The 13,675-nt window shown below is 46.8% G+C and overlaps 1 protein-coding gene across 2 annotated transcripts in view; it reads right to left on the minus strand.

Moving 5' to 3' along the window:
• Window positions 1-322: 322 nt before the first annotated feature.
• GJA3 (gap junction protein alpha 3) overlaps window positions 323-13,675 on the minus strand; it is a 16,022-nt gene continuing 2,669 nt past the window's right edge. For both annotated transcript variants that reach the window (XM_081814702.1, XM_081814701.1), the window contains one exon: window positions 323-2,935. In XM_081814702.1, coding sequence (XP_081670828.1) covers window positions 1,569-2,918 — 1,350 coding nt within the window. In that variant the 5' untranslated portion in view covers window positions 2,919-2,935 and the 3' untranslated portion in view covers window positions 323-1,568. The remainder of the gene's footprint in view (window positions 2,936-13,675) is intronic.

The raw sequence follows: 13,675 nt of genomic DNA on the forward strand, positions 1-13,675 counted from the left end.
CCCCAGATCATCAGGAAGTTGGTGTTGATTTGTACAGAGGAATGAATCAAATTGGCAAGTGTGTGGTGTTTTGCTGAATAAGGGCTGACAGTACTCAGTGGAAGTTGGAGTGTGAGAAGGACCGGGCTCAGCATTACCACTGTTCATCGGTTTATAAACAAACAGCGACTCAGACACGACAGCAGGGTGTGCAGTACAGAAAATTCTGCCACCTTCCAGCCACACCCGCACAGAGAAAGAGCCTTCCCTGTCAGTGCAGCAATCTGCGTGGGTGACAGATGGGGCACACGTCCGAAATCAGCACATGCACTTACACAGGAAGTAAAACCCAGATACTTTTATTTATACTTTAGAAAGCAAACAGGCTGCCCACAAAGAATGGTTAGGAAACTCAAAGAGTTTTATTTTGTACTGTTAAAAAAAAATGTAGGTCATCGATTCATCTGTATAAATAATTTTTCTGGCAAGAGTAGTTAACTTTTAACCTTCCATTCAAAAACTTCACAACTTCAAGTATTGGAAATGCACTTAAATTTCCCCTGCCTTTATTTTATATAGTACATTCGCATAGCAATTAGCTGACTCATGAGGTCGAAGAGTTTCTTTAAAAGAAGGTTCAAATCTTTACCAGTATGTAATGGGACAAATTAGCATTCTCTTGGTCAGTATTCATTTTAATAGTACTATTTTTCTTTCATTTCTCCTGAAAGAAAGTGGGGGGAAATAGGCATACCTGTACAATTCAGATCAAAGCACAAAATATCATTTAAAAAATAAATACCTAAGGCATACCTGCCACACTTTTATTTCAATTTCCTCAGCTGTTTAAAAATTATCTCGAGTGTCGCTGCATTTCTACCTGCTTTCTTACCAGCAACCTCTGTGGCTCTCGCCTGCGCTGAATCCACCTCTGGAGGGTAGCTGCTCATTGTCACTTGTCATGAAGCGTACAGTTTGATATCCTGGGCTTCACAGGCAATTTCAGAAACTCAAATGACACTATATGGACTTGCTCTAAATCTTTTTTTAGTGCAGTTTGGCAAATATCCCAAATGAAATTCAACTCTAAGTTAAAAGTATCAAACAGAGATAGTGCTAAGTGCGTCTGTGACTTTCTGGGCTGCCCAGAGGCTCTGGAGAGCGTAGGAATGGAAAGCCTAATTGCCCCGAACTGAAGTGACTGCAGACACCACCTGCTTTTACCACAGCAGAACAGTCACCCACAGAGACAGCAGGAGCCCAAGGCTGGGCAGCAACACCTGCAAAGGTGGCCCAGGTTGCTGGACTCTTGGGTTGTTGTGAATATCTTTAAAGGTCAACAGCCCCTGCACCCACTTTGCCCCTACCTCCCCATCTCAGCAAGCGTGGACCTTCTCCCCACTCTACCTCACAGTGTTAAGAACAGCAAGCATGGACACACAGAAACCTGCTCTCTTCCGCTTGATCGTCCCCTCCTCCACTCCAGTGCTCTCTCACTTCCAGGCTTTCTCTACCTGCAGACTGGAACTGCACTTTGGTTTTGGTTGCTAGAAAAGAGGTTATTATAAAGCTGTCTGGAGAGACCACCGCTAGATGGCCAAGTCACTGGGTCTGGCCCTGCCGCCGCTGGACTTACTGGCCTTGCTTGATCGGCCCGGCTCTGCCGGGAGCAAAGGAGGCGCGTGCATCTCCACCGCGGTGGTCACTGCCTGCTCCCCGTCGTCGGGAGTCACTGCCAGTTTGCTCTCTCCCAAGCTGCTGCCGTGCCCGTTCAGCGACAGGCCGGGCGCGCTGCTTCCCGCGCCACCGTTCTCAGGGAGCTGCTGGGCGCTGCCTGTAGGGCTCAGGGTCGCAGAAGCCGACGCTGGAGGGGAGGCCTTCCTCGCAGAAGTCTGCTGCTCGGCCTCCTGGTTGGCCCAGTTCTGTTCTGTCACTAGCAGGTGGTGGTTGCCGTTGTAGAATTTGGCGGGGTGGTCCTTCCCCGGTGCCTCGTTCAGGGCTGCCAGGTTGAAGTCTGTTGCTGGTGGAGGGGCTCCGGGGTAGCCCGCGGCCGTGGCCTTTGCCAGGGAAGAGGCAGAGTGAGTGTAGTAAGGCGGGAATCCGATGGTAACCGTGGGCGGGGCAGAGTGGGAGGGGAGGAGGAGTGGGCTCACACCCCCGGGGTTTGTGGCCCCCACCCTGGATTCAGGGGAGTCTGAGCGGTAGTGGTTGGTCATTCCTTGTTTAAGCTTCTTCCAGCCCAGGTGGTAGATCTCCAGCATGTTGAGTAAGAGGGACACGCAGGCCACGGCCAGCATGAAGATGATGAATATGGTCTTTTCCGTGGGCCTGGAGATGAAGCAGTCCACCGTGTTGGGGCAGGGCCACCGGTCACAGCGGTACAGCGGCTTCAGCTCAAAGCCGTACAGAAAGTACTGCCCGGCGATGAAGCCCACTTCAAACAGCGTCTTAAAGATGATGTTGAACACGTAGGTCCGGAGCAGGGCCCCGGCGATTCGGATCTTGCCCCGGTCATCCCGCACCGGCGGCCTGTCCTTCTGGCTGTGGCCGCCCGGCCCACAGCGTGCAGCCGGCCCGTGGTGCGGGCTGTCGCCCTTCAGCAGCTCTTCCTCCCGCTCTTTCTTCTTCTCTTCCATGCGCACGATGTGCAGCACATGGCCCAGGTAGATGAGGGTGGGCGTGGACACAAAGATGATCTGCAGCACCCAGAAGCGGATGTGGGAGATGGGGAAGGCTTTGTCGTAGCAGACGTTCTCGCAACCGGGCTGCTGCGTGTTACACGTGAAGTCCGACTGCTCGTCCCCCCACACCTCCTCGGCTGCGGCGCCCAGCACCAGGATCCTGAAGATGAACAGGACCGTCAGCCAAACCTTGCCAATGACCGTGGAGTGCTCCTGTGCGTTCTCTAATAGTCTCCCCAGAAAGCTCCAGTCGCCCATTGCTTCAGATTGCTAACCTGCAAGGGAACATTGCTGGTTAATAGGAAACTTATGGCGAGCTGTCCAGTCCAAGCACCCCGAGGGGCAGGCCTTGGCGGGTGGCGCTGGAATAATCTTTCCCGGGGGAGCTGTAGTCCCACTTCCATACGAGGGAGGCGCTGCGGAGCTCTCCACAGCACGAGTGTGCGTGTGCAGGGGTGTGTGTGCGTGAGCGCGCGCGTCTCCACCATGGCGCTGAGCAGGGTTAGCTAAACGCCCGCAGCGCCAGCGTGACACGGAGCTCCTGTTACACTAACGAGCGCTGGCGCCGAGGAGACGCCCACGGGCGACTGAAGCCCTCGCTTCAGAGATGAGGAAACTGGAGCTCCAAAGAGAAATGACTTGCCTGAGGGGAATGTGCCTCTCCCCTGGCTTCTAACTCCCCATCCTGTCCTCTTCCAGGGCCCAGTCTCCCAGGAGCCCTGGTGCTGCGGGGTACACAGCTTGGCTCCACTCCTAACCTCCACCTTTCGGTTCCTGTGAGGTTACGGTAACTTTCCTGCATAACTTCTGCCACATACTAACCTACTACCTCTTCTAGTACTTACTTTCTTTTTTCACTTGGCAAATATTCCGTCATGGTTAACTCACTGCACGTCCCCAGGCAGGAGCCCATGTCCCCATCTGTAAGATGGGACGATGGTCATTGGGTCATGTGCCGTGAGCTGCTTCCTAGACGGAGGGAGGGCCTGCAGGCCTCCTCTGTGAAGGTGGCAGTGTTCCTCAGACGCAGGGGACCAAGGTTACAAGGCGTCCTCCCTGTTGCTACTGCTCAAACAGGCCAGATGCTTCCAACTAGAACCAAAAGAACTCTGTTCTTCGGTCATTCTTCGCTAAGGAGAGCGGCCCAAGCTGTAAGTGTATGTACGAGTTCCAGCAGCCTTAAAGAACACTCTTCTCATTTTGAATGTTAAAATGTTTAAAAATATTAACTTTTATGAATGGGTTCAAAGGCAAATAAAACAAAACTTTACTCACCATGATCTAAAGAAATAGACAAACGTTAACCCTCTCCTAGAATAAACTTTCAAGCCTTGGTTGTGGTCATTTGAGGTCTTTAGAAAAATATTACCAGTCACATATCCTACCAGCCTCCTTGTCCCATACTGTGACTGGCAGCTATTCTATTTGGCATGTTCTTAGAAGGTAAAATATTTTAATTCAGAAACTTAATTACTGAAGGTGAAACAACCCACTCTTCCGTGAAGGATGTCAGGTGTCAGGGGACCCTTCTAGGTTACATCCTGCTTCTCCTCAACCCCAGACCGTCACAGCGTTTTGAATGGCATCTCTGCCCATAGCCCCAGCCCCTCCCTTCAGTCTGCTGGAGATTTTCCTCTGGGGCACAGGACAAAAGCCTCGCATAGTGTGGACCTCCCATCAGTCCCTGATCCAACACTGCTGATGCCAAACTTCCCGCGGTCAATGGGACCCTGCCGTTACGCCCTTGCACGTGCTAGTTCTTCAACTTCAAACTTGGCCCCAATCCAGGGACTGGCCTATTGACCTGTCACTTACCTCCACTCTCCCCTCAAGAGTGGCCAACTCAGGCTAACATGGGGGCCCTGTGTTTTCTCTTCCCACTTATCACGGCCCTGGCTTAATGGCCATTCCTTCCTTTACGTTCCAGGAGGTATTTCCCACCCTCCCACCCCTCCTACCTTGCTAAGCTACAAACGGCATCGTCTCTCCTTGCTCTCCCCAGACAAGCACAGCCTTCTGAGTTTCTACAGAAAACCACCTTTAACCACCTTGGCTGCTTGTGGACTTTCTCCTTTACTCTAGTTTTGAGGTTGGGGTTTGCATGTGTAGCCTTTCCTCCTTGATGTCTGCAGGCAGAACAGTTGGGCAATGTGCATTTCTGGAAGTCTCGAAGAAAAGACCAGTGTGGGGGAATTTAATACTTCTTCCTGCTACCTTCCCAGCCTTGTTGAATACAGCATAGCGTGCTGAAAAGGAGTCAATGCAATGTGCCTGGTAGATTCTCCCCACAAGGCTGGTGGCACATGACACCATGAGGGAGGGTCTGCTTGTCACAGAGCCTGAGAAAGTGTTGCTGGCATTTCCCTGCAGGGCCAGGGAGGCAAAATGCTCCTCAGTGATGGGAGTGTCCCACACAGTAAAGAACTGGCCCGCCCCCAAAGCCCATTCTGCACCTATTGAGAAACACGGGGCTAGGTAAATATTTATTCAACTAGTAAATCAGACGAGGAGGGTAGGGCAGGTGCCTGTAGCATCTTGTTACTCTTCTTCGCTGGCTCAGCCTCTCCAGAGTTCTTTAGGTCCAGGTGCTGCAAAACACTTTCAGATAGGTACCCTTATAATCCCATCATGACCTCTGATTGCAACCTACAGAATCATGATGTGTCACTGTCCACGTACTTAGCTGGTACTCTGGCAGTTGCCAAGGCTCAGGAAGTCCTAAAGATGGGACGACTAACAATGTGTCCTAAATGGGGGACACCCATGGCTCATGCACTGTGTGGTGGCACACACTGGCAAGACCATTCTGGAAAGGAGTTTAGTAGGATGTATGAAGCGATATAAAAGCCATGATACCTCTAACCTGTAATTCTACTCCTGGGACATCATACCTGGGAAATAATCAGAGATTCTGATGAATGGATGAACATGGATATATACTGTGAATTACTTATAAGAAGGAATAATTGGAAACAGAAGTGTCCACTAAAGGACGACCAGTTAAATCAGGACCTTAACCCAGATCCTATTCCCGGTCTTCCTCTCCCTAGCCTGCCTCTAATGTGACCAGGAAGGGAAATTCTTGCTTTCCTACCTCCTTTTGTTGTATCCAATGAGGTGTAAGAAGTTGGCTGGGGAACTTCTGGGAAAGCTTTGGTTTCCTAATGAAAGGGCAGATGCTACCTCTGCTGTTCCTTCCCCTTCCCATAGTGAATGCAGATGTGATGCCTGGAGCTGGGCAGTCCCCTTGCAAGCATGTGTCAATAAGTGTGAGGGAATGGTCGAGAAAGTCCAAGGCACCTGTTGTGACACTGTGGACCTGCTGGATCAACCCCAACAGCAATCTCCAGACTTAATGTGAAGGAAAAAACTCTATTTGTTCAAGTTAGGTTTACTATGGCCTACAGACAAAAGAATTCCTAACTGATACATTCTCTTTAATTCTGTATAGAATAAGGCCAGGCATAAATGAAAAGCTATGGTTCATTCTTAACTACTGAAATACCAGGTATTCACTAGATATAATTTTTAAGATCATCAATGAAATGAAGAGATATTCATGCTGTAATGATAAATGACAAAAGCCTAATACAAAACTCTGGTCTGATATCAAATATTTTACACACATTCATACATGCAAAAGGAAGGGCAAGAATGATACCGAAATGTTAACCATAGTGTTTCTTGAACTGGGTGATTTTCATTGTCTTTTCATATTTCTTTGCATTTTCTGTAACAACATCACATTTATCATCATAAAGGATTAATGGTCATGACTTTCATGTTTCAAAGTTCTAGTTTTTGAAAAAGTCTGATTCCTTTCTCATTGTTCTTTCATTATGGTTTCTACTCCGTAGATCTCTTTAATCATGCCCCTGATAAGCACACAAAAGACAAATACAATACATATGACGTTATTAGCACAGTGTTAGAGGAGATTGATCCTGGGATCTCTCAGATGCAACACGAACCCTGACAATGGTTATCATTGATGACACAGAGTGTAAATTGGATTCTCCTGCCATGGCAGTCTGCCAGTTTCGCCCAAAGCGAGGGCCAGGCTATTTGTATCCCGTCACTCACTGCTGAGTCCTACTACTACTACACTTCACACTTTGGGTTTATTTTTTTTTTAAAGATTTTATTTTTTTATTTGATAGAGAGAAAGAGAGAGAGAGCACAAGCAGGGGGAGCGGCAGGCAGTGGGAGAGGGAGAAGCAGGCTTCCCGCTGAGCAGGGAGCCCGATGCGGGGCTCGATCCCAGGACCCTGGGCTCATGACCTGAGCCAGAGGCAGACGCTTAACTGACTGAGCCACCCAGGCGCCCCACAGTTTGGGTTTTGTTTTGGAAAATGCATGCATGAATGAATAAAACAATTAACCAGAAGACCGAATATCTATGGGAGGGCTGGCAGTATGGGTCAAGGTCAGCTCAAAATGGGAGCCTCCAAAGTAGAAGCGACATCCACCTCTCTTCATAGCCATCAGAGTCTGCTCCAGACACCATGCAGGCGGTCTTAAGGTGTTTTATCAATATCACTTTTTAATCATATCCCTAAGACCAATTCAGTGAGAAAATGACAGCAGAGGAGTGAAGCACACCCAGAGCAGCAAAGCTCTGCTGGCTAAGTACAAACAATGGATCACACAGGGGACCCCGTGATCCACTGTGGGCTGACATCAAGTGAGACAAACACGGTGACTGAATGAAATATCCTTCTGCTTGAAAGAGGAAAATGGGTTTATTCCTATCGTCAACGTATGGGGCCATTTCAGGACAAAACTAGAGCAGCTCCTGAAAGCTCACACTGTGAGTGCTTAACTTTGTAAGGTGCGTGTGATCTAATTATAGAGCACCACAGCTACAAGACTGCGCACTTTTTAGCTAACTCATCTACCGCAGCACCAGTGGGGTTCTCTATTACTTGGATGCCGACATGAATGATCTCCATGAGATGGCATTTAACTGGTTTTTACTTTGATCTCAATGAAAACTTTGATTCTGACATTAATGCAGAACAAGATCTTATGTTGCATAGTTTACATGGCTGCTTCCATGTTCTTCTGACAGTTATACTTTCCCTTTCAAAGTTACACAGTTTCCCCTTGGCCTTCAGGATATGTTGAGTGTCCCTTCAGATCCATCAATGGCTATTTAGTCAGTGACAATCTTGTGCTCAACTCTGGGCCGCACCTTCTGTTCAATACAGTGGAAGTAAAAACATGGTCTCTATCTTGAAATCTATTTGTGGAGATGGGAAAATGGGGAGCTATGTGGCTACAGAGGGATTCCAGAGAAAAAGGATAATAATATCAGAACACATAGCCAGGGAAAGCTAGCCAGGGAAAGGTGGCACTAGAGCTGGGTTTGGGAGAGGTGGCTTTGGATAGGAGAAGAGGGCCGGGGGTGGATTTCAAGGCCAGAATGGCATTCCCGCGGCAGTGTGAGCCGGTGTGGCTCAAATGGGGGCTTTGTGTTAGAGCGGTGAGTTTAAATGGCTGCTTCTGCCTAGAAGAGCTAGACGGGCTGCACTTTGAACATAATAGGCGCTCAGTAAACACCGGTGGGACAAATGAATGAAAGGACATCGAGGGCCACTGAACCACTTGGAGAGCAGGGAGATATGCTGAAAGTGCTGTTCAGAAAAGAAGGGGCCCCTCTAACAGGGGCTCAGGAAGAGTGGTAATCTCTGAGTGAGTGCTGAAGGCCCAGGATGGATGACAGCAGGGGCGAATGGAAAAAGGACGGACAGAAACGAGACACAGTCTGGAGACAAAAATAAAGCAGAATGGAGAGTCTGCCTAGTCAGAGAATGAAAGAGAGAGGCATGAATTAAAGACAAACTTCCTATTTCTGAGCCTGAGTGGGACAATCAGGGGGCCATTTGAAGAGAAAAACAGTGGGGAGGCTCGCTAATTTGGGATTGGAAAAAAGATGAAGACTCTGGTTTTGTGACTGTCTGGATCAAAAGTACCGGTGCAAGATACGAGTGAAAGTGTCCAGGAGGAAGCTGGAGACACGGAATTAGAAAAGGTTGGGCAGAGGGTCCGCAGTGTAGCTCCACCTCTCCCTAGTGGAGACGACAGAGCAAAGCACAAAGGACGGACTTCATGGAAAATCCAGCGAAACAGATGAAGAGGAGGGCAGGAAGGGACTCACTGCCCGCACCATGGGCGGTCGGTGCTTCAGTGACGGCCGGACTGACCAAGTGGGTAAGAGCCTAAGACTAAGCAATGACAGACAGCAGCAACCCCTAGATAGGCACGGAGGGAAGGGACCTTCCTCGGTAGGGCCCCGATGAGCTCTGCCAGACAGGTTCACATTGTTTGGGCTGCATTTATTTTGTTATCAAAATAATATCAAATAATATTAAAAGAGAAGACCCTTTCTTCTTTATAGAACTGACCCCAACATTTAGCTTTGCCTGAGCTACTAAGATTGAATTTTTACATTGTACTTGGGGATACCCGAGAAGCAGCAGAGCCTCACCTGCTGAGAATACTGTTCACACCAGAAGGCACATTCTCTGAGAGTGGTCAACAAGACTGGAGAACTAGGCTGACACAGAAGTGAGGAAGCCAAAGGAGGACTTTGAAGAAAGAGGTGACTAACAGTGTCAACATTCTTCGGCATGTTCAAGATGGATGGACATAAAGAAAAGGCCCTTTGATCTCACAAGGAAGGCACTGATGGTCTTTAAATGCCCAGTCTAGTGGGAGCACTGGGAAAGAAACAGAAGTCCAGGCCAGTGGTTAAAGAGGCAGAATGTGGGAGAGAAATGGAGACACGGTACGGAGAGCATTTGTTCAATAAGTCTAGAACTTAAGGGAAGGAGAGACACAAAATGGGTAAAAAGTGGGGGAATAAGGCCCAAAGGAGGCATTTCCGAGATAGGGAGGGCTGTGGCTGTTTGGCATCAGAGCTGTGGAGTCATGGGGACAGGAGGATGGAGGCACAGTCAGCCTGCCCAGCACCAGGATGGGGAAAGAGGGCAGGAGAGGGGCTGAGAGGGCGAACGCTCTCCAAAGTGATGACAAGACTCTTCTCAGTGAGCTCAAGCAGGAGGTCGTCTTCTCAGGTGAGGGCAGGACTTGGGCTCCTGAGAAGAAAAAAGGTTTGATAACCAGGGAACTGAGAGGATGAGAAAGGGACTGGGCTCCCCGAGTTCCTTGCCCAGCCAGACCTCACCTCTATGTACAAGTTGTGGCCACTCAGTGAGGGCTGAGCGAAAGCTACCACATGCGAGGCGCTCAGCGCTGAGCAAAGCGGAGAAGTGCTGCCTGGTGCAACACACCCTCCAGCAGCAAAGACAGTGCACAGAAGAGAAGTTAAGACATGCCAGGTGCTGAGTGCTGTGGGCAGACAGAGCGCTGGGGCGGCAGCGCGGAGGGAAGTACAGGGGCTGCTGAGGACAGGGGCCTCCCTGAGAGGGTGACATCCAAGTGAAGAGCTGGGCCTCAGATATGAGGGACAAGCATTCCAGGCAGAGCAAGGCTTCCGGCGGGGAGCAGACCTGGTGTGCTCGGGATGGCGAGGACAGAATGGGGGAAGCAAAGCCAGCCGGGAGCAGACAGGCGGACAAGCAGGTCAAAGAGGAAGTGGGGAGGTGGACAGATCACAGCCGACAGAGAGGAGAACTTTGGCTTATACTCCAAGTGAGATGAGAATGTACTGGAGGGTTGGAACAGAAGAGTGACATAATCTGACTTACATCCTCACAGATCCCCTCTGGTTGTTGTGTCGAGAACAGGCATGGGGTAGAGGGGGCAGGGGGCAGGGGTGAAAGCAGAGGGTCCAGTGAGGGCGCTGTGGTATAATCCAGAAAAGTGACAGTGGTGACAAATGGCCGGGTCTGCACAGATCCTGAAGGTAGGTCCAGCATGATGTGCTGACAGGTCAAGGGTTGGGGTAGCACTGAGGAGAGGCCAAGGTTTCTGCCCTGAACAGGAGGAAGGGAACTGCCATTTACCAAGATGGGGAAACCAGAGGAGGTACAGGTTTCAGAAAGGCATAGGAATCATGAGTTCTATTTTGAAAATGTTAAGTTTGAGACACTTATTAGATACGCTAGAGATAAACATTTGGGAGTCATCATCAAACCCTAAGACTGGACTGAGATTATCTAAGGGCAGGGGAGAAGGACAAGGAGGCTTAAGACCAAGCCCTGGGGTACTCCAGCATCTGCAGGTTGACTACAGGAGAAACTTGCCAAAGAGCTGCTTATTAGGAAATGTAACTTTTAGTTAAGACTCTGGAATGGAATAACATCCAAAATACATCATTTGTATTCTACTTGATTCTCCTTCGTACCAATATTTTGACACTGAAAACATTATTACTTGGTTTATAAATCAGAGGTAATATAACATGGAGTATGGCTAGGCAAATTAATTTTGTGTTAACTGTTTGTGATTGCCTGGAACATTGTTGAGTAGGATTTTGAGAGTCACATATAAGCTTAGCCAGAAAGAGTTCTATGTTCCATTAGTAATGTCTGCTAGGGTTTGGTATGAGGCAGTGGTAGCCCAAACGCTAATTTTTGCCATCCCTGACTTGGCACACATTTAAAAGAACATGGTAGGCTGAGCTAGTCACAAATATGATACAATGAAAAAAATGGCTTATCTAGTTATCTTTTTAGCAGGTGGAAAGACTGTTTTCCATTAGTTCCTTTTACACCTTACCTGCCTATTTCAAGCGTTCACATTTAAGATAGTAATTTCCAGATGCCATGGGACCTAGCCCATGGTATTATGTACTTACCACACTTTTTCCATAATTCTGGTCTGACTCTTTAAAAAGGAACCAGAATTCAGAATAAATTCACCAAAATAACAAAAGACCCTTTCTTCTTTGTAGCATCAACTCCAATATTTAGCTTTGTCTGAGCTTCTAAGACTAAAGAACAAGATGGGAACTAGGCTTTTAAAAGCTGGCTCAATGCCACTTACAAATGCAATACCACAGCACTGGGAAAAGTTCAACCATATAGACAAGCATAAAAGAGGAAAAAAACTGAACCTCTGAAGTTTCAGATTAAATAACATGTGGCATTGTTTTCCATCTCCAGAAGACGACTGATCACACCAACCAGAAGGACACCTAATGGCAACAGTTCTAAATATACTTGATATCTGGTAGGACAAGTTCCCCAACTTTGTTCTGCATATTTGTCTAGGCAATTTTTGGCCTTTTATTTTTTCCATATGAAATTTAGGTAGAGCTTGTCAAGTTCCACAAAAATCTGAGACTCGATTTTGATTGGAATTGCACAAAATTTATAGATGAATCAAATTTAGCTCTTTACAATCTAGTTTCCCCACCAATAAGCATAACTGATCCATTGACATTGACCTTCTTCATGCCTTTCAATAGTGCTTTAGGATAATGTTCCTAAAGGATTTACACATCTTTTGTTAGATATAGTCCTAATTTATACTTGTTCTAATTTTTTGTTACAAATAGTTTTCTTTTTTTCATTATAACTTTTGATTGGTCATTACTGGTACTTAGGAACACTGGTTTTTGTTTGTTTGTTTATTTTCTAGGAACATTGTTTTTATATATTGATCTTGTATCCAGCCACCTGTTAGAAAGCCTTACTAGTTCAAATAGTTAGGAGATTCCTTTGGATTTTCCAAGTAACACATAATCATATCCTCTGCTATTAAGGACAGATTTGTTTCTTCCTCCCCTAGTTCTAATTCCTGTTATTTCTTTTTCTTGTCTTCTTGTACTGGCCAGGACTCCTAGCACAATGTAGAGATGGTGGTATCTTTTCTCATTTTTGTCTTTAACATGAATGCTTCTCAAGTTTTATCATTGAGCATGATGTTTCAACTTTTATCAGGCTAAGGAAGTCTTCTTCCAATCTTTGTTAACGGTTTGTTGGTTTTTGTTTTCTAAGTCATGAATGAGTATTGGATTTAGTAAAATACTTTTTTCCTGTTATTGTGTTTTTTAGATGGTGAAGCACCCTACTGGTCATGATTTTATTTTTAATATGCTATCACATTCAATTTGCCACTACTTTATTTTGGATTGTTTGTTCATACCTAAGATTGGTCTCAATTTTTTGTACTACCATTGGATTTTGGTAAGAAAGCTATTTTAGCCTGAAAAATTAAAAATTCTCTGAATAAGCTTGTATAAGAATTTCCTATAAAAGAGTTTGGGATTAATGTCTTTTTGAGGGGGCCAGGGGAAGCCTAAATTACAAATTCAATTTCATTGGGTGCCTGGGTGGCTCAGTTGGTTAAGCGACTGCCTTCGGCTCAGGTCATGATCCTGGAGTCCCGGGATTGAGCCCCACATCGGGCTCCCTGCTCAGCGGGGAGTCTGCTTCTCCCTCTGACTCTACCCCTTCTTGTGTGCTCTCTTTCTCTCTCAAATAAATAAATAAAATCTTTAAAAAAAATTCAATTTCATTAACTGTTATCTGCATAAGTTGGGTTGCTCTTTCTTAAGTGAATTTTGATAGTTCATATCTTTTAGAAAATTTTCCATTTTTTTTATTTTAAATTTTTTTTTTTAAAGATTTTATTTATTTGAGAGAGAGAGAATGAGAGACAGAGAACATGAGAGGGAGGAGGGTCAGAGGGAGAAGCAGACTCCCTGCCGAGCTGGGAGCCCGATGCGGGACTCGATCCCGGGACTCCAGGATCATGACCTGAGCCGAAGGCAGTCGCTTAACTGACTGAGCCACCCAGGCGCCCCGAAAATTTTCCATTTCTAAGTTTCAAATTTATTGGCAGAAAATTATTCATGGTATTTTCTTATGATTTTGAAACTCTATGGTATTCGTACTTAGATTCCTTTGTTTGGTTCCAAAGATTGTTTATTTGAAGTTTTTAAATTATTAGTCTTGTTGGTTTTTCTTTTCTTTTTTTTTTTTTTTAAAGATTTTATTTATTTATTTGACAGAGAGAGAGATAGCGAGAGCAGGAACACAAGCAGGGGGAGTGGGAGAGCGAGAAGCAGGCTTCCTGCCGAGCAGGGAGCCCGATGTGGGACT

The sequence above is a fragment of the Leptonychotes weddellii genome, chromosome 3 (assembly GCF_054177405.1).
Source record: "Leptonychotes weddellii isolate Sample4059 chromosome 3, ASM5417740v2, whole genome shotgun sequence".
Taxonomy (NCBI): domain Eukaryota; kingdom Metazoa; phylum Chordata; class Mammalia; order Carnivora; family Phocidae; genus Leptonychotes; species Leptonychotes weddellii.